Raw genomic sequence first — 21,498 nt, forward strand, 5'->3', positions numbered from 1 at the left:
TTGCCTGTTGTGGCTTTGTATATGTGTATCTAACTCAAATAGTCACAGACAGTAAAGAGGTCATTCAAGTATTACGTCAGCATCAGGGGGGAGGGGGGTTTCGGATTTGCTGACTTTTGATGACAAGGGGGGGAGGGGGGTTTGAAGGTTGCTTACGTCATCAACCACCCTTTTTGAAGATATGAAATATTCTAAGCTGCTGACGAAATTTTGCTGACGGGGGGAGGGGGGGTCAGTGTTTTGCTGACTTTTGCTGACAAGGAGGGGGGTCAAAAATGGTTAAAAATCTGCTTACGTAATACTTGAATGGCCCCAAAGATATCCATCCAAATTAATTAATTATAATTTTTTTTCTTTTTTTTAAAAAAACATTTTAACATACAATAAATACAAATCAATCAAAAACAACTTTTTTACTAGTCAGTTTTGGTTCAGGTGTAAAGATGTGCTTCAACAAAAAAAAATCTGCAGCACTTACAATACAATAACACACACCACCAGTGTTATCTGAAAAAATAATTTTGAAGAGTAATTTCACTCCTCTCCAAAATTTTAAGCAGTAGTTTTGTAAAAAGAGGGGTATTTTTGTTTTTTAATGAGAAAGAGAAATAACTATATTAAAAAAAATTATCTAAAATTTAAAGGAGTATTTTCACTGCTCAACAAAATATGGAATAAAATTTCGGAGTAAAATTTAATTTTGATGTACAAATCACACATCTAGGTGCATATTGATGAACACTGCACACAACCATTATCACAAATTTGATAAGAGATAAGAACCTAAGAATTTAGTGCACAGCAATTAGAGCAGAACAAAGAATCACAATAGAAATGGAAGTGTATTAAATTTGAAAGTATTGAAATCATAATTATAATGGGTATCATAAAGATCAACAGCAATAACGATTCAGTGTATATAAAGTCCATAAAATCAATAACAAAAAGTACTAGTGATATCCCAATATCCTACGTATAATCTGCATATGCAAATTTTATTCACCAATTATGGAAGTGGTTGTTGGTCAATTTTTTTTACAAAAAATGTCAATCCCTCCAATTTTTTTAAATATTTTTTTCAATCTCTCAGAAAAAAAAAGCTGCAGATACAATGGTCTATAGCCCGAACTAAGAAGTTTAGATGTTTTTTATTAGAATCTGGAGATTGTATACAAAAAAATTACTAAATTGTCCAGAGCACGTCACTACATTTTTCTAAAAAGTCACTGGGGAGTCTTAAAGTAGTATCTGGTTTTAAGATTGCTATTAAGAAATGTATTGTTGCACAACAGAAAAACAAGTAGAAATTTCTAAGACAAACTCAAAAATACTCCAAAATACTTTAATAAAATTTTTAAAATTCAAAAGACAAAAAAATAACAATTTTTATATGACATTTAATACAAAAAACAATTGCATTTTACGTGCACAATAGTATATTATTTAAAAAAACTAAAGAACATTCACATGAAATAAACAGCAGTCTTATGTTAGAGATAACATGATCATACCCCCTTACTCAGTAAAATTAAATGACTAAAAATGATGCATAATGTTTTACAAAAGGACTGATAGCATGAAAGAGAAAATTGACATAACTTATGTAATGTACAAATGAATTGCAACTATAACAATTATGAAGTTCAATATCATTTTTGAGAGCTATATATATAAACTGTCATTGCTCTATTGAAATAACAGCTATGTAAAGCAAATATGTGGCACATGCTAACATGTAATGAAAGCCATCAACTGATGGAAAATTAAACAAATTTCCTTTGGTTCCAATACTTAAAACTGAAAGAGCAATAAATTGTGCACCAAGTACACCTTGCCAATTCTGATATGCAAAACTGACTATCATTATCGACATCAAAGCAACTGTTTGCTGAGAAATATTAATGATTTTAGTCAATTTTGCTGGCAGAACACACATAGAACTAATCACCATCAAAAGCATTAATCCCTGAAACCAAGCCAAGGAATAATGAAGATATGCAACACAAAAATGTCCTGCCAAAAAACATAAACCAAAAGTTGCTGCAAATTTTTCAGTAAAGCCTTGACACATATTCAATAGAACTTGCTTCCCAAAAATGAAATAAAAGACTGAAAGATAAACAAAACATAAACAATGCATGTTAGTACAGTAAATACTTGATTACCACCAAAATTTTGCGGTGCTAACTTGCACTTAATATAGAAATTTAAAGCTACAAATACAGAAGAGCTGCCGTATCTACCAATTAACTATTGGCAGTTTGTAAAATTATTTATGTGGTTGAAGTACTTGTACAAATGCGATGGCACAAAATATTATAAAATCTTCAAATAGTCTGGCACTTAATACATCACAAATATAGTGATATAATAAACATATCGTAATGGACATAAAAATGCAATTGAACATATGATAACAGTCATAAACATGGGATTGAACATTTTGTGGTTAGAATTGAAAATATGCTAGATTCTGCATCATCTCATTTGTTACTCTGACACCAAGTAGAGGAACATGGAAATATGCTCCATGAAAATATGAAGAAGTGTCCTTCTGTAGAAATTTCCCACACACGTTTCTCAAACAGTATTGGGAAAGGGAGGTATGATTACTAGTACCGTTGAATACTAGGACCTGTAATTAGGACATTATGAGATACCTGCAGACGATATTAGCCAAAGTGAGTGAGGAACACATGTTCCTATCTGTGATACCCTTTAAGGAAAATAGCTGTGGTGAGCTCCTGAGGATGTGGCCAGAAACTCAACATGTAATTATTGAAAAAAAAATGCATGAGAGTTTGAGATTCTGCTTAATAGAATCGCTAGTTAATGGAATCAGTCCTTTATTATGCTCATTCATTTGAAAACAGATTTATTCAATTTGATGTATTTTAATTTGGTTTATTGAATCATTAGTTCTAATCATTTAAAAATTTTGTTTTTCATATACACTCAGAACTAGACAGATTAATACACTATTTATATAATAAAATTTTATAAGTCTTGTTCATATTACAATAACAATTAAAATTTACAAACAACTTTTATAAACAACTAAAATGCTCAATTTTGTTGCCATTGTAAATTTTATTTCTCTCCTACATCTATCTCTTTATATATTCACCACAGTTTTTCTCACAAAACTGGTTCCTTACCATCTGCAGTTTCAATCATCCATGGAAGACACTGGAACTAATCACCCACAAATATGACAGCCCTACTGTATATGTGTGACAGCAGTTTTAATATTTATTTTAATATTTAATACACCACTTAAAAGTGTATAAAATTAAGTAAATTTAAGAAAAACTGAATATACAAAAACTGAGACTTACAGTAATAGCTGGATAGCACAAACTAAGATATGTTGATTAATCTCTGGCATTATAGCTTATTTACTTAAAAGAATGATTGATAAAAATGTTCCTAAATTGAGGTAATTTGCATCAAAATTCTAATTTATAATTACCTATTTTACCCTTAACTGCAGCACCCACAATGTAATGAGATTTTCATTTATTAGATTTTTTCGCAACAATTACAATGAGTTATAATAAATATTAAATAAGTTATTAAATAATAAGATTAATAAATGATTAAATTCATAACAAATTTTCACCACTCAACTGACCAAGTGGTTAAAGCTCAGTTTTAGTCATGAACTTTTTATTTATGTATGCATATATATATATATATATAAAGTATATTATAAAAATTCCATAATTACAGTAAAACCTCGATAAGTCGTCACCTCAAGTTATCAAAAAATTATGACGGCTTAAGATTCAATGTGCAATGTTGTGAAAATCGTATGAATTTAAAGTAATATGAAATTTATTAAAGTATGAATCAAATTAACAATATTAATAAAATTTATAAATCGCGAAAGAGTAAATAACAATTTTTTACCTTCTTATCTCTTATTACTTAAATTATTGTGGTAAAATGTACTGTACACTATGATTTATACTAGTAATTTTTAATTTAGACTAACAGAGCAACTATTAGTCTAAAGCTATAAGTAGCTTTTCTTCATAATAGAACTCTCTATTGCACATTAATTTTACATAGGCATCAAATTTAATTTTAGTATTTTAATTCTTCATCAGTAGTTCATGATACAACTACAAAGCAATCTCGAACACTTTTGACTTGGTGGAGTGGCCCTAGGCAGGGAAAAGTAAACAGAAGACATCAACTTGGGAAAGAATGTCTAATATTTTTCAACAAATATATTTTGTTTAAATTTCAAGCCCTAAATTAGTAGAGTCCATGCCTTCTATGATTATTTATTATCTGTGACCGCGTTGCACTTTGACTTGATTAATTTGATTCTTCGATTTACATAATTTTTTATTTCTTTGCAGTATGTGTAATCTTTGATGTATCAATAAATTTTGGTTTTGCCGAAGATGCCCTGGGGGGGCCAAAGTGCTTACGCTGCTTCTTGCGACAGAGCGTGGGTGTCTCGCGATTTCTCCAGTAGAGCCCATGCAGAAATGAGATCTAGCTTGAACAGTCCCCAACGTTCCAAAAATCTTAGTCGGCAAATGAACTTCCCCAGCGTAAAAATTGTTCCGTTTGGGTATATATTATTTTATGGTGACTTTCAAGCATATAGCAATGCTGTTAACAAGCTCTTTTTTAATGGGAGTCATAAAAATAGTCTGTTCCACTTTCTCAAATTTTTTCATAGTGATGAGTTAACCGAAATTAGCGACGAGTAAACAAGGGTTTAATAACATTGTTGTCTATGAGAGGTGGAAGGGCCTGAAGAAATATGACGACTTAACTGGGGTGACAACTTAACAAGGTTTTACTGTATTAACATATTTTATATTTCAACCTCAATAATTATTTTGCTTTATAATAGCTAGCAAATTTATAAGTTTTCACAAACACACAACTTTTTTAGTTGAACTTTGATATCTTAAAATGTAATTAATTCGTCACAGATAAGTTATAGGAATTGGATTGAAAGACAACATATTACCTAGAAGAATAAAATTACTAAGGGATACAATCAAATTTCTAATTAGAGAAACTCAGATTTTTGATATGTGAATCAAGTCATATCATTTATATAAGATAACTTTTGTTCATGTTTCAGAGAGTACAAGAAAAAAATGTGTTTACATCTACTAATGTTAAATTTTAAATGTTTTTATTCTAAATGATCTTGAAAATTCAGTGCAGTCAAACTACCTTGGATTAGCAATTAAATTTATATGATCTAGACAGGAGTTCATTGAAATCTATGGTGTCTATTATCTTAAGTTAACAATAGATTCAGATAAATTTCTGTGATTTAATAAAATTTTAAAATTTTGCTTATCAAACATGTTAAAAGTTGATTTTTACATTTTAGGTCATTCGTTCTATTGTTTAAAAAATACTGGAAGCTTGGGTGAAAGATGATAATTAGTTCAACAATCAAAAATTCTGCACTCAATCATCACCATCTTTGCAAACTCAGTACAAGAAAAGCAAAATCAGCAGGAATCTGCTAATATACATTCAAGCAGCAAGAATCAGGGTGCATTTAAAACAACAACAAATACAAAATGCACTTTCGATATGCTTTTAAGATCACCAATCACTTTGAATAACTGATGAGATTGCTACTGACAACACAGAAACCTTAATACAAAAACTGAAAACATGGCATCTAGGGGGATTCAAAAACAGAATGCATGTGACTAACTCTTCCTATTATACAATTTGTTTATTGTTCATTGTAATTGAATCACTAAGCAGAACCATACAGTAAAGAAAAAAAGGGGAGATATGAATGCTCTCATAGGAATGATAATTCCTACAATTCACAATAACCTCTCTCCTCACAAAAATATAGCCACACAAATACAAAAATTCTATAATACCTGCATTATATCTGTGGTGTTTGGTCAGAACTCCAAAATCAGTTTTGAGATATAAGCATTTTTAATTTCATTGTCATTTTAAAAATCAGAAATCAAGTATACATACAAATACAAATGAAAATATCATACATTAGCATGTTGTTTAGCCATATGCTCGTATCTGTGCATTTATCTCACTTCTAATTAGTTGTAATTAGCAAGAAATGGAGATATCATGCTCTGATCAAATGCTGTGATGTGGTCAGAAGATAACTCCAAGAATTATTATTAGATTCATACTTTTTTCTAAGTCGCAATATTAACAAATAAACTTATTATATTACTAAATAACACAATATTAACAACTAACAAATAAACATTAAAAATCAAAGTAAGACAATTCATCAACAAACACACATTTCAAATTTAAATTATTTTTATTCCTCTAAAAAAGGGTTATTATGCCAAAACTTTTTAAATTTCTCTTTTTTCCTAAATAACAAGTGTTTTGCTTTATCATGTAGATTCTTCTTCACTGTCACTAACATAAGCAGAGGCATCCTCACACGAATGACGTTTTTAGTACAATGTATGGTATAGAGCAGGGGGTTCTCAACCGGTGCTCCATGGAGCCCCAAGGGTTCCGTGCTGACTTGAGTAAAATAATATAAATCAGTAAATTTGATAGATACATAAATAAAAGAGATCCTTAAGGTTCTGCCACAAAAATTATGTACAAAAAAGGGCTCTTTGAGTCACACAGGGCTCCGCCATAGAAATTATATACTGGATAGGGCTCCGCGAGTGAAAAAAGGTTGAGAACCGCTGGTATAGAGGATCAACAAATTCCAACAAAGAAAGAATGTCGTTGTATTTCTTCTTTTGAATTTTTACTGGTTCCTCATAAGCAATAGGCAAACATAAATTATTTGCAGACAGTCGTCCTCTTCTCTTGACACTGCAAGTTCTGAAAAGTTCCCCCATCCTTTAGTGAGCATTTACATTGGAATTCCCCAAAATTCTTGGTGACATGCAACCAGACAATATTGTGCCAAATAATTGGTAGTTTCTCTATGTCCACCGTTCTTCTCATGAAAAGGTCTTTCATAAGACTCGAAAATGAAAAGAAATCATTGTGTTTCATTTGGATCACTGCAAAATACTTTGCTGACATTCTGAAAAGCATCATCCAATCTTGAGGAACACCTAGTGTACCATCACAGCGTTTTCTGGTCCTTTTGATGTTTGCATGATCCGAATCGCATTCTAGGAGCGTATGACCTGGAATTAAGTATTTGTGATGGATTTCTTTTAACTTCTCTTTCTTCTGTAGAACCAAGTTATACATCACAGGAACAAACATGTTTCTGTTCTGACCTGAGCACATGTCAGAATAGATGGTAACATATTCAACTACACTGCTCAAAACAATTAGGGGAGCACATGGTTTTAACAAAATTACGCAAAGATGTATACTGATAAGTAACATAAAATGAATCATCCATAATTTAAAGCCTAGCAGGAAACGGAAGAAGAAAACTTCATATGCAAATCAAAGTTCATGACGTCAAAAACCAGAAAAAGGAGATAAGGGCAGAAATCGGGATGTTGCAGAAACGTCTGTTTTACTGCCGTAACTGTGAAATTCGATTGCGCAGTATTTTTTTTGAGACAAGGTGACTTGAGGATGTCTCAACAACGTGATTTACCGGAATCCATGGCATGGCGTGTTATAGGCAGACTGGAATCCGGGCAAACACAACGTAGTGTCGCGGACGCTGTTGGAGTCGCCAGAAGTGTTGTTGCAAGGCTGTGGAATCGATTCCAAGAAACAGAAAATGTTAGACGTCGACCAGGGCAAGGTCGGCCACGTGCCACTACAGCAACTGATGACCGGTATATACGGTTAACAGTCCGTCGAAACAGAACAGAGAATGCTACGCAGCTGCAAAGACGGTTGCTCTTGGCAACAGGACGAAGGGTGTCCAGCCAAACAGTACGTAATCGGCTTCATGAGGGAGGGCTCTATGCACGTAGGCCAATGGTCTGCATTCTGTGGACCCCACGCCACCGTGCGGCCCGAAGAAGATGGGCTGCTGAACATCGAGATTGGGAGCAACATGATTGGAGCCAAGTGCTGTTTACAGACGAGTCCCGATTCAGTCTGGAGTGTGACACCCGACGTGTTCTGGTATGGAGGGACAGGGACACTCGAAATAACTCCGCATTCATTCGTGAAAGGTCACAATACAGACAAGCTGGTTGGATGGTATGGGGTGGAATCAGCATAGGCGGACGTACGGACCTGCATATCATTTGGAATGGCACTTTGACGGCCCGAAGGTATGCAGACGAGATACTCCGACCTCATGTCATCCCTTATGCTGGAGCCATTGGAGATTCCTTTGTTTTCCAGGATGATAATGCCCGACCGCATAGAGCTCGTCTGGTGGAGAACATGCTTGAAGCTGAAACAATACATCGTACGGAATGGCCAGCGTGCTCTCCTGACCTGAATCCAATCGAGCATGTTTGGGACATGCTAGGACGACACATTGCTGCGTGACCAAGGCCGCCTGTTACTGTCCGAGACTTGCAGATTGCACTTCTTGAGGAGTGGAACAGTATTCCCCAAAGTCTGATCGATAACCTCATCGCATCCATGGCAAACAGGTGTGCAGCAGTCTTAGCTGTTCGAGGAGACCACACGCCCTATTAAAACTCATGCATCATGTCTAAACAGTACTTTTTTTTATCGTTTACATGTAACCAAATTGTTGCCCTAAATCATCTTTTCATGTTTTTTCCATATTTTCAAAGAATTAAAGCTTAATTCCAAATTTTTTTACGTCTTTTTTCTGTATTGCGCATTGATACGCGTGTACTATCCATTGTATGCCAATACGTGGCTGTCTCGCACGGTTTTCTTCACTTTTTTGCTTGCTCCCCTAATTGTTTTGAGCAGTGTAAATCTGAGAGATCCATCGGAAATTTCATCCAACATGAAGCAATCTCATTTGCCCCATGTTGCGCGACGCCCTCGTGCCACATGTAACAGTAGGTTTTTCCTGCAGTACAGTTCTGGACTGTGAAATTGTATGTCCACATCTTCCTCTTATAAAATGAAATACTTGATATTAGGTCTGGAGTTGGCAGACATTGTTGCAGATCACATATGGCTACCACTAGTTTTCCTTCAGATTTCATTGTACTTTCTTTGTCAAGATATTTACATTCATAATGGAAGTTTGCTTTTTCTTGATGATCAATAAGTTCCTTTTCATATTTTGGTTTGTTTTCTTGAGGTGATGCTTTGATTTGTATGTGAAGGCTGTCACACTTTCTGCATGTGTCAATATGAGGTTTCTTAAATTTGAGGTTACATTCCAAAAATACCTTTCTATAAACTGATTCACTAACTAGAGGTGATTTGCCTTCAGTTTCCAATTTGTTCTTGTACAAATCATATATTTCTCTCCAAATTGAGATCATTGCCAAGGTAGAGTTTAGATGAGTGTCATCGAGAATAGTGGCTCTCATAAACCGAGAAACTCAAGATATGCTGACGCACCTAAGTGATATTTGCTTCAGAACGTTTAATAGCAGGGGGATGGTTCCCACGCTGATCATTAAGTATGATTCCACTGAAAGATGCCTTCTGTTTCACTAATTCATTCAGAAAACCTTGTGTTTCTCCAAATATGGCAAGACAACATTTCTTATACGCATACTCCAATTTTGGACCCATTTCCTTCTATATTATATTGAACTGTGATTTCCCTTTTGGATGTGTTACTTGTCTTTGTTCTTGATTTCATCTTTATTTCTAGAAGGGCTCCAATATAGCTTCTTTGCTCATATCGAGAAAGGAGTTTCCGGTATTCTGTATAAATTTCTTCTCTTATGTTTAAATTAATTTTATCCTTGCATTTGTTTTTGCACCCTTCTAATTCTCTCATAGGCCTTGCTGGATGGACCTTGCCAGCAGATGTAGTAAATTCTTTTCCTGTGTGTAACCAATCTTCTTCTGCTCTCGTATCTCAACTTTCTTCTTTGCATTGGTCCAAACCCTTTATTTCGTTTCTTAGAGGCAGCTAATTCAAGAATTCTGTCACCCTCTATTTCTGCCATGGTCTTTTGAGTTGTGATACAATAGACTCTATTCTCAGTATCATAATCTTGTGGCAATACATTACTGACTTTTTGCATCTTCTTTTTGCACTTTTTAGTTATTTCAAAATAGTCTTTAGAGGTATCATCAGCACTTGGTTGAAATGTTATGTCATTATCGTCACTTACTTCACCATCTGAATCCAAGAACAATGACGGAAGTATTTTTTCATTACTTGTGTTTGAACAAGAGGGAACAGCTCTATTTACTTCTCTATGTTTTTCATTTTGCAAGAACTGTTTTTGTCTGGACTCTTGGAAAATAAAAAGTACATAAATAATAGAGCATTCTCCTCTGTTTCTAATGTTATAGGCCAATTAGAATAATAAAGTACTGGTCTAAAATTATTACATAATAATTATTAATATTATTACTATTAGTAGTAATTAATTTGGTTTTTAACATTATTTCTTATTAACTGAGAATAGAATATTAACCCATTTTTCCACTTAGAAATGTGTAATCTTTAATATGAAAAAGGAATGTGATTCTGTTTTGTTATTTTTAATATTAGTAGTGAAAGAAAACGGAAACTTATCAATTGTTGCTTTGTGTTTTCTTTCAATGCAGCTACTACCATTCTTTTACCACAAGAAAGGAAACTCATTACTGATGTTGAACCAACTACAACATTTATCACTAAAAAACCACTGTTATGATCAACGAACCTGTCGCTATTTAATGAGAACGTACGGTTTAAAAATAATACAAAACAGTTTATTTAAACATGAGTACGCTCGCGCGGAGCACACAAGGACTTCAACAACACCAAGTCTGGCAACATTGGCATTAAACTTTATAAATTTAATGCAAGTGAGTGTGTGAGTCAATGTTGCCATGAATTATTTTCATTTGAAGGTAGCACTGCATCAATGTATCAAACAAAGGTTTTTTATGGTTCAAACATGATAACTCCCTATTATTGTCTTCACTCGGATAATACTATATAGAAAATGGTTTGGTCAGTACATGACAAGTGCACATGTCACGTTCTGACCAAATCTAATACAAAAAGTTGGCAGATAGCAGGTTCAGATCACTGCTACAGAGAAGGCTGTGATAATATTGGAAATATCATGAATATACCAAACGAAAGAGGAATTATTTTTTTTATATAGAGTGGTACTTTTAGCTCAAAAAGTCATTTTTTGGAGTTATCATGTTCTGACCAAACACCACAGATATTACATTTGATTGTTCACGATCTTTGACATTTAATATCTTTCCTTCGCACATGTTACATTTCAAAAGGGTAAAAAAATCTATTTATTTTGACTGAAAAATTATAAAACATGTCTGCTGTTCACCAAATGCTGATTTTATCAAACATGAAAAATCCAATAAAATATCCATACATATCAAAGTATTTTACAGTAAAATCTCTCAACAGTAGCCATTAATAGGACTATGAAAATGTGGCTTTTTTTGAACTTCAATTAACTAGAAGTGGGTTTTGCAACACATAAGGCCTACAACATTTATTTTGTTTTAATGCAGACATGCCAACATTGGCTTAAAGCTTGTCAGTAGTGATGAATGTTCAGCTTTGCCATGGAGGAGGGTACCCCCTAAGACAACATAATTATAGTACAATAAAAAATAATCACTCAAAGATTCAATATTTTTAAAATTTTAATTCAACGTTTATTAAATACAGCACCTCAGTAGCACTGGAACTTAGAGGGCTCGGGCCACATGAGCACCCCCACCTCCCGAAGAAACGTTCAGAGGTTGCTGAGTCCCTTAATAATTCATGAATATTCAATGCAATCCCAACCTGCATATGCTCTTGTGGGCCATATATACGGATGTCTAGCAACCATAGACCCATCCCTATTTTTTTTCGTATCAGAGCTCCTATAGCACCTATCACAAAAAATTCTTTTACACAAGTTCCACAAGCTCGACCATACACTATGCAAATGAAGCCGAATCCGGATCCCCGGTTTTTAAGCCATTCAAAACCCTGTTTTTATCCCACAGAGTGGGGTGGTTTTGACAGAAAACATGTTTTTGTGCATTTGGGCATCAAGTATAATGGCTGGTTTAGACACAGCTTTACAGATTGCCTTTCGCGCACAGACAAAACAGACCGGCTCCAAGTTTGTCTTCTCTCGAATTCATCATTACGGTAGAGATCAATGCAATTTTATAAAAACAATAATAAAAATAAGTAAAACACCACAAGAAACTCAAAGACCAGATTTTTTTATACCTATTTCTGTAATATTGAGAGTGCCTCCTGCAGCTCCATATTTCATTGCGGCCGCCCATAGAAACTACGGACAATACGTAGCAGTTGTCAAATCTGTTCAATGTGATCTGTCATTTGTGATTGGGATTCTCTTTTCATTTCTAAAAAAAATGGGATTTCGACAACAAATTGTTAAAATATTTAGTGCCAGTCTTTTGACACATTTTGTTTTACACCCAATGTAAATACTTTGGAAGGACTGTGCTGAATAAGCAGAGCTGCTCCTCAAAATAGCCTATAGTTTATGTGCATGCATCTACATCAGTAGCTAAATATTATCATATGGGTTATTCCAAAAAAAAAGTGTATAAACCAAATCTCTCCAAGACTTGTTAATTTTTTTTATAAAATTTCAGAGCACACTGGTAGTAATTATAATTTTTTTTCCAGTTCTCTTCATTTAAATCTCTGTCATATGGTATTTCTTAATTTGTTTCAGAAGAGAAAGAAGTGGTATCTAATTTTTTTTTTAAATCATTGTTTGTAGCAAAACCTCAAAATCTGGCTGTCCCACCTTGAAAAAAGTGTTAAACAAAGAGACTTGGTGCAAATCTGGAAGTTTTGACATAAAAACTTGAAATCAGGTTTTATATATGTGCTGTAGATGAATAAAACTGAAAAAAAAATGTTTTTTCATATGAAAAACTAATTTTTTTTTTTCCCCCATCTTAAAATGTCCGCTCTGTTACGGCCATTTGGGAAATATATTTTCATACCAGATTAAATCAGATAACACTTCTGAGCTCACTGACAGATTCACTTGATCAACTTTTTTGGATTTGACTTTTGTAAAACAACTTAAGATTTGTGTTATGTCTTTAGTATCAGATTATTCACTGTAGAATGCCCACTCTGTTATGTCATTATCATAAATAATTAACAATTTTTTCCCATTTACATAGACATCAAGTAATAGTACATGGAGATATGCTTCAAAATATAATAAAATTTTATTAATCAATCATTCAAGCTTATTATGAAAAAATAATAATTTAGGCTAATTTGTCCACCGTGTTACAAATCTTCCAAAAACTCAAACATTTTGGCAGTAAATAAAATAGTTTTTATATACAATATATATGCAGTAGTGTACACTTTAAAAAACATTATCTCAGCGCAGAAGGGGGTGCCCTCCCCCAAGGCACAAAATGCATAGAGATTTCCTCTAGAAGAAAATTTGTTTTTTTAATTTTTAAATCAAAAAACTTTGAGAGAATTCGATATTTGTTTTATATTCTCTATAATATCAACAAATGTGAGAAGCTTTTAACATAGGGACATTTTAACATATGGTATTTCAGATTACAAAAATAATCTGAAAATGGGTGTTTTTAGATTTACCTTGTAAACTTGGTAATCACTAATTTAATAAAAAAAAACCACTACAGGAGAGACTTACAATACTCATTAGAAAAGCAATCATTTTTCTTAGTTTTTCCGCTGATGCAAGTCTAAGTTGTGCTTTTGTTCTCTTCAATTTCAAGCATTTTTGAACGTTTGATCTTGCTTCTTTTACCAGAATTTACCCATTTCATATTTAAAATGATAAGTGTTTCTTTTTGAGTTCACTCTTGATCATTACCTCAGTTTAATTCAACATACCTTGAGATAACTTCTTTTGCTGGGTCATTTTTAGAATATTTATTAGAAATTCTAAGAAATTTAATACAGTGATTAAAAACTATAGACTTAAATTATTTTTAATTCAAACTAAAGAAATAAAAACTACAGAATAATGATTAATTTATTAGAAATTTAATAGAATAATTCTATTTTCACAAAAAATTCAATCCGAGGACATCTGTTTCACTCCCTATTTTTCACTTATTTCATGACCCTTTTCTCATTTCATTACTTTTCCGGAATTTAATCACTTTACCATGGTTGCAGACACCCTGAATTTACCAACAGCTTTTGCATCGTAACTCCTGATGGTGAAGACAGATTCGTGTCATTGCTGTTTTTCCAGTGCAATAATACATTCTTTAACGAACTTCTCCATTTCGTTAAAGTATACACAAATATTTAGTCAAATACAGCCAGTCAGGAAAAATCGATGCAATTTAAAAAGTAATTAATATAAGGAACGCAATATATCAAAGGAGTCAACTTTTTTGTAAAAAATAGCTGGAAACAACGATTGAAGGTTTTTCATTATTCTACCGATGAATGGAAATTTGCATAGTTTGACCCTATTTTATACGTTGTCTGAAGCCTGGGCACCGAATTCTGGGGAGGGGGCCTGAAGCTAATAATATTTGTGGCCCCAAGAAATGGAATTGTGGGGAGGACAAATGATGTTATCGAAAAGTCAGCTTCTATTGTGATGCAACTTCAAAGTTTCTTAAGGGAAAATTTTGTTTTTGGAGCAAGATGATGCAGAATTGAAGAATTATGGTGTTTTTGTAGCAACATGTAGCAAAAGCCAGAGATTGTAGCAAAATGTAACAAACATCAGAAATTGTAGCAGCTTGTAGCAGAGTTTTGGCCCCTGAGAACTACTCAAACACTGTAATCAATTAATAAAGATTAATTGTTCAAGGAACCAGCTGAAAGTTATTGTTAAATTGAAGACATTGTTAAATCAAGAATGCTAAAAGAGAGAGAATTTAAATTTACCACAAATTTATATTTTACTGAAGAATATTGAACCACCAAATATAAAAAAAAATGGTAAACCATAAAAATTTTCACACACACATCAATTCTCCCCATATCTCTATTTTTTAAATGCAATAAGAAAGACTTTTTTTTTACGGGTGGCTATTTTATTAGCACTGTAAGCATATTTGTGATTCCGCTAGCTTGAGGCCATTTCTTTCTTTTCATCAACTTCCTTTTTATCATACAATTATAGTGACAGATCATGACCTTTTCATATTTTGTATTGAATGAGATCAAGAGATCAGCTTGAACAAAGAAAAAATTGCAAGGAAGATTATCTGACATATCATGCATCCTGTTTTGGATTGCCCAAGCTAAAATCTACTCAGTTTGTCAAAAGGATTGGAGATCTTAAAAGCATCTCATCATTGAAGATACGTGCCACATTTTTTAGTGTAATTTTCATTTCTTTGATGCATATTCATAAAACAACCCCTGCAGGTCTGGTTTTTTTCTACAAAATTCATAAAGATAGAATATGATAGGTACTTGATTTGTGATTGGTGGACTATCAATCTCCTTTATTCCCTTTGTATTATTATTTGTTTAAAAATTGATAGACATATAATATAACAGAAAGGCCGAAATAACACTTTAAAAAATCTGGCACTGGAAAACCATGTCGCAAAAAGTTGTTGCGGAAAACAAGATCTTTAAATGAAATTGTTAAATCAAAGAAAGTAATGGCTAGATCAAGGAATAGTTCAATGAAGTTCTGCTTAACTAATTTAATTTTATCACTAAATTGAAGAGTATCTGTTTTGTAATATATTGGTGGACAATACTGAGCTTTGTCTTGGAAAGCAAGGCCGTACCTAGGATTTTTGTGAGGGGGCAGATCAGGGGCGTAGCCAGAAATTTCGTTCGGGGGGGGGACCAAAGTGACAGAACAATAGATTTGGCCATCTTTTTCCCTTTTTTCGGTCATTTTCTCACATTTCGGGGGGGGTCCCCCCCCCCCCCCGGCTACGCCCTTGGGGCAGATAACATGATTTTGCCACCCACTTTACTGTGATATTTGACAATTTTAAAATAGAATTAATGTTTTTTGTTCTACCTAAAATTTTCTGCCCCCAAAAGTTTACATGGGGGTATTTTCCCTACAGTTCCAGCCCTGTGGAAAGTATTATTTTAGGATAAGAATCTGACACACAGAAACCATATAACATCATGTGGTCACATAAGCATAAAATTATTGGAAATATTGAGGGGGCTCAAAAATATATGTGGGGGAGGCTCAAATGCAATATTTTCATAGGTATTATGTAAATAGAAAGAAGCTTACAACCTCCCTTATTTGTTGATTAGATTGCATGCTTCGCAACTTGCCTACAGCTGGCAAGAGAATTCATTCATCTTACAAAGTGAAAAAAAATTTATGTTCAAAATTTATTAAAAAATTGTTAAGTATTCAGCACCCTAAAGATTTACTTACCCAACTGAACAATTCCAAAAACTGAAGCTAGGAACTGAAAGAAGAAGGCAAGCACAGGTAATATTGGTATATTATGAATTGACAAATATCCAGGTGCCAAATGTATATGAGCATACCAGTTGTGAGTGCATGACACATGGTAAATCTTCCATATTGCATGAACACTTATCAAGGCCAGAACACATTTAGCAACTATAGTTGACCAATGGAATGATCTGGGAGACATTGCTGAAACATTTAACCTTAAAGAAAAAGTAAACAAATGTTAAAGCTGGTTAACTTTATTAGTTCTAACAGATTGTTTTTACACAATACAAAATAAACCAAAAATAGATGCAAACAACAAAGAAAAAGGAATGAATTTCTCACACATTTTGACTCAGTTTTCTATCAGGCAACAGAGTTATTATGTCACAAAAAAAAAAAAAAAAATCACAAAAAAAAAAAACACTGAAGAGCCAAAAAAACTGGTACACCTGCCTAATATCGTGTAAGGCCCCCAAGAGCCCGCAGAAGTGCCGCAACACGACGTGGCATGGACTCGACTAATGTCTGAAATAGTGCTAGAGGTAATTGACACCATGAATCCTGCAGGGCTGTCCATAAATCCGTAGGAGTAAGAGGGGGTGGAGATCTCTTCTATACAGCACGTTGCAAGGCATCCCAGATATGTTCAATAATGTTCATGTCTGGGGATTTTGGTGGCCAGCGGAAGTGTCTAAAGTGAGAAGAGTGTTTCTGGAGCCACTTTGTAGCAATTCTGGATGTGTGGGGAGTCGCATTGTCCTGCTGAAATTGTCCAAGTCTGTCGGAATGCACAATGGACATGAATGGGTGCAGGTGATCAGACAGGATGCTTACGTACCTTTCACCTGTCAGAGTCGTATCAGGGGTCCCATATCACGCCAACTGCACACGCCCTATACCATCACAGAGCCTCCACCAGCTTGAACAGTCCCCTGTTGACATGTAGGGTTCATGGATTCATGAGGTTGTCTCCATACCCGTACACATCCATCAGCTCGAAGCAATTGGAACCGAGACTCGTCAGACCAGGCAACGTGTTTCCAGTCCTCAACAGTCCAATGTCTGTGTTGTCGGGCCCAGGCGAGGCGTAAAGCTTTGTGTCGTGCCGTCATCAAGGGTACACGAGTGGGCCTTCGGCTCAGAAAGCCCATATCGATGATGTTTCGTTGAATGGTTCGCACGCTGACACTTGTTGATGGCCAGCATTGCAATTTGCGGAAGGGTTGCACGTCTGGCACATTTAATGATTCTCGTCAGTCGTCGTTGGTCCCGTTCTTGCACGATCTTTTTCCGGCCGCAGCGATGTTGTAGATTTAATTTTTTACCGGATTCCCGATATTAACAGTACACTCGTGAAATGGTCGTAAGTGAAAATCCAAATTTCCTCGTTACCTCGGAGATACTATGTCCCATCTCTCGTGCGCCGACTATAACACCACGTTCAAACTCACTTAAATCTCGATAACCTGCCATTGTAGCAGCAGTAACCGATCTAACAACTATGCAAGACACTTGTTGTGTTATATTGGCGTTGCCGACCTCAGCGCCGTACTCTGATTCGTTCCATATCTCTTTATTTGCATACGCATGCCTGTACCAGTTTTTTTGGCTCTTCAGTTTATATATATAATCACAGTTTAAATACTTCCATCTCGCACAGTATTTATTACCATAGGCTCATTAAATCTTATTTTATCAATTTTATTCAACTTTCTTCAATTTGAACTCCTTATTCCCTATTACCTGACTGTTTCATATTACTCTCCTGTGTGATATCTTTTCAAACCTTTTCTCTCAAACATGATATTTATTTTTAAATACCATACATTTGTGAATGGGATGACAAAATGTTTGAATGAAATTCAAACCACTACGGGACAAAAAAAAGAAAATAAAATCCTAAAGTAAACCTGAGAGAGAAAGGGAAAATTCCCTCACACACACACACACAATACCATCAGAGAAAAAGAAGGAACCATATCTTTTTCCTCCTTAATTGCCTGTGAATGGAAGGAAAAATTTTCCTCTCGCTCCTCATGATGTGAGTAAGGTTGCAATATATTGACAACTTCTGAAATGAAGTAATGCACATATTTCACCAAATAAATGGGTTACAACCCTGGATACCATTGCAAAAATTGTTTGTCTTGACATGTACTAGCATGCTCTTCAGAACCATGGATGCAAATTTATGCACTTAGCAACCCCTCCACAATGAAACAAGAGACGAAATCATACCTGTAGAGTCATTTTATTTTATATTGCAAACTATGACTGGTATTCCCCCCCCCCTTTTCCTGAGCCGGGCCGGTTCTGGGAATTTTTTAAGTGTAAGCTAACAATATTTCGGTGATAAAAAAATCGCTCCTCCTCTTCAGTTAGTGCCATAAAAATCTTCCCCTTTCAGTTGGCACCTTTGCGGCCACATTATTCGCAGAATTCAAGATCAGGCAATGGCCCAGGGTGGCTCTAGGGCTGAGTGACCATACAGTTCTAATGCCTTGCTTGTTTTTTATCTTTCAAAGGCATTTAGAAAAAAGTATTTGGTACTGTTGGCCCACTGAAGGGGTTGATTCAAGTTTCTGTGAAGATGCTTTCTGTATAGCACACAAAAGTGTAATGCTGTAAACTTCTTTAGTGGTGAAACACCCACTTGAGTTTTTTAATCAATAAATTCATTATAATTTTTTGCATCAAATGTTTACTTTTCGTAAGAATTTTTCTAATTTTGAAGAGATGTCAACCATAGCATACATTTGGTGGCACATGATGATATATAATGTTGCTTCACGATATAATGATAATCCCTTAACAATGATTTTTCTTTCCTGGTTCATTATAACCTATCATTATATTGAGATATCACTAAATACAGTGCAACCTTGATAACTGGACTATCCAGGTAACTCCATATTAATTATTTCCATGGTTGACACAATACTAAATTCAATACTGATTCCTCTCTAACTTGACACATGAGGACCACATCCTGCTTAAGTCGACTACAATTTATACTGTGCTGTCACAAATGAATTTGGCCATGTGTTGATCAATTCAAAAAATTTTATATTTTTCTATATTTTGAAAAACTGTTTTATTGTGCCTGACATTTGTTTGTTGATTGATGTGTGTCAACGATTCTTCCCCACACCTCACCTCTGGGTATGCTAACTTTCCATTACTTTTCTAGAACCTGAAAACTCAACCAGTGGACTACGGAAGGCACAAATCTTAGGCGGAGATAGACTTGGAAGTCTGGGGGGGGCAAGATGATGATGTCAATTTGTATATACATATATACATTAGATCAGTCCACGTCCACTCCACATTTGACGGTGGGAGGGCAATGCCCCCCCCCCGTATCTCCGCCCATGGCACAAATAGATGAGTGATGGTTGAGAAGCTAGATCTAAATTATTTAATGAGAGAAGGAAAGTTATTTTGGACAGTTACACTACTCATTCACAAATAACAGATCTTCTTTCAATAAAAATATGCCTTTCTACCTAATTCAGAATTATTCTCAATACAAAAACTTTTCACAGAAAATTGCAGATCAAAGCATTTTTTAAATTTGTAGATAATGGAATATAAAATTATTCAACAATATACAGGTGCACGCACGAGCACACACACACACATGCATACATAAATTGTTTTTAAACATTGTTAAAAGTAAAATTATATTAAACCTCGCTAGCTTGACATCTGCTTAAGCTGACATCAGTTACACTATATATCTACCTAGCTGTAAATATTCAGCTGTCTTAATTGCTATCTAAATCTGCAGTTTTTGATTGGGGTGTCAGAAGGGCTTTAGACATGTAGGTGCTCGTCTTTTGTTTGATGCAGTGCCGTCTTAACGCATGGGCCCACCCGGGCAAGGCCCGGGGCACCATGACAAGAGGGGTCTCACAAAAATATGAGATCTGGTTAAAATTTCTTAGAATTTACCTGGTAGGGACTCAGAAAAACCACTTGGCCCGGGGCCCATGATGCTCTTAAGACGGCCCTGGTTTGATGTAATATATTTTTGATTTTTGAATGAAATCTGGGGTGCTTGGACCCATGGCACAAGTAACTGTGGGTGCCACAGCACAGCCAGCTCCGACGCCACTGAATATGACCAAATCTCAATCAAGTTCAAAGACATATACAACAAAACAGTTTTACTTAAGACATGAAACATCACGGCCATCTTACACTGCCAGAGACAACAGTACTAAAAAATTCAGAGCTGATAACAAAGGACGTTTCATATATAGCCTACGTTACTAGTAGTCCCACAAAATGACCAACTATTTTCAGCCGGCACCAGCATTACTTTTTTTGATTAGCATTATGCGTACGACCCTAACGGCAAAAATTATGACTCGTGACCATACCTCTCATTTAACGGGACAAGACTGATGTGACTGACCATACGTCCTGTAGTTTTTGGGGCAGTCCTGGTTTTCTGTTTTTCTTGAGTGTTTTGCAAAAATGCCTTGGATATTCCCTTTCTTTAACCCGAACATGGGCGGAGATACGGGGTGCCGTCAAAGGTAAATTCGACTGATCCAATGTATATATGAATTAACACATCATCATCATCGTGCCCCCCAGTAATAATGACAGTGCCCTCCCAGACTTCGCCTATGTGAACCCGAGTTTTATTGAATTTATTATTTTAATCTAAAACATTGATACAGGTAATTTTCATGATTCAATAACTATGAATTGACGAGTTGGAATTATTTTCTTAGCCGCATATTTCGCAAATAAACCGCTATTCCGCGATTACCATCGAGCTTATATTACAGGAGGGAGTATGTGTGTGTGACGTCAGCGTCTCCACCTTGGCAGTGCTGAATCAACACTACCAGCGGCGTAACCAGGGGGGAGCACCCCAATCCAAATTTTGCCTACATTGGCGCCTATTTTTCTAAATGACTTTTGATCTTTAAAAAAACTTGAAAAATATTGACTTTTTCATTTTCTACCTTCATGAGTAAGAAAAAAAAAATCTACATTCATATTTGCGCCTCTTGCAGTTTCACAGTGATTGGGTTTGTACTAATCATGGCCCCCGCAAGGCCGGGGC

General features: G+C 34.9%; 1 protein-coding gene across 6 annotated transcripts; it reads right to left on the bottom strand.

Moving 5' to 3' along the window:
* Positions 1 to 398: 398 nt before the first annotated feature.
* On the bottom strand, positions 399 to 20,773 carry LOC149080188 (uncharacterized). Of its 6 annotated transcripts, none has more exons than XR_016193544.1 (3): positions 20,686 to 20,773; positions 16,389 to 16,630; positions 399 to 2,109 (listed from the first exon to the last, which is right to left on the bottom strand). XR_016193544.1 is itself a non-coding variant. In XM_089239227.1 (3 exons), the coding sequence occupies exons 1-3, from the start codon at positions 20,672 to 20,674 to the stop codon at positions 1,679 to 1,681; spliced, it is 729 nt and encodes a 242-aa protein (XP_089095353.1). In that variant the 5' UTR covers positions 20,675 to 20,770; the 3' UTR covers positions 399 to 1,678. The 6 variants fall into 6 exon arrangements, 2 of the variants coding, with proteins under 2 accessions (XP_089095353.1, XP_089095354.1); XR_016193542.1 differs by having other exon boundaries at positions 20,370 to 20,770; XR_016193545.1 differs by having other exon boundaries at positions 16,505 to 16,630; positions 20,370 to 20,754.
* Between the last annotated feature and the right edge of the window lie 725 nt (positions 20,774 to 21,498).

This window comes from Pholcus phalangioides, unplaced genomic scaffold (assembly GCF_987345545.1).
Source record: "Pholcus phalangioides strain wild (caught in Gottingen) unplaced genomic scaffold, Ppha-v1.0 ptg000011l_1, whole genome shotgun sequence".
Taxonomy (NCBI): Eukaryota; Metazoa; Arthropoda; class Arachnida; order Araneae; family Pholcidae; genus Pholcus; species Pholcus phalangioides.

Bases quoted from the DNA above. Each gene is read 5' to 3' on its own strand.
- LOC149080188 (XM_089239227.1), bottom strand. From the start codon at position 20,674: ATGAAACGTCCTTTGTTATCAGCTCTGAATTTTTTAGTACTGTTGTCT. The intron at 16,631-20,618 runs GTAAGATGGCCG...TTTTTCTTTAAG, and splicing joins GTACTGTTGTCTCTGGCAGT to GTTAAATGTTTCAGCAATGT. The intron at 2,110-16,388 runs GTAAGTAAATCT...TTTATCTTTCAG, and splicing joins TTTTGGAATTGTTCAGTTGG to TCTTTTATTTCATTTTTGGG.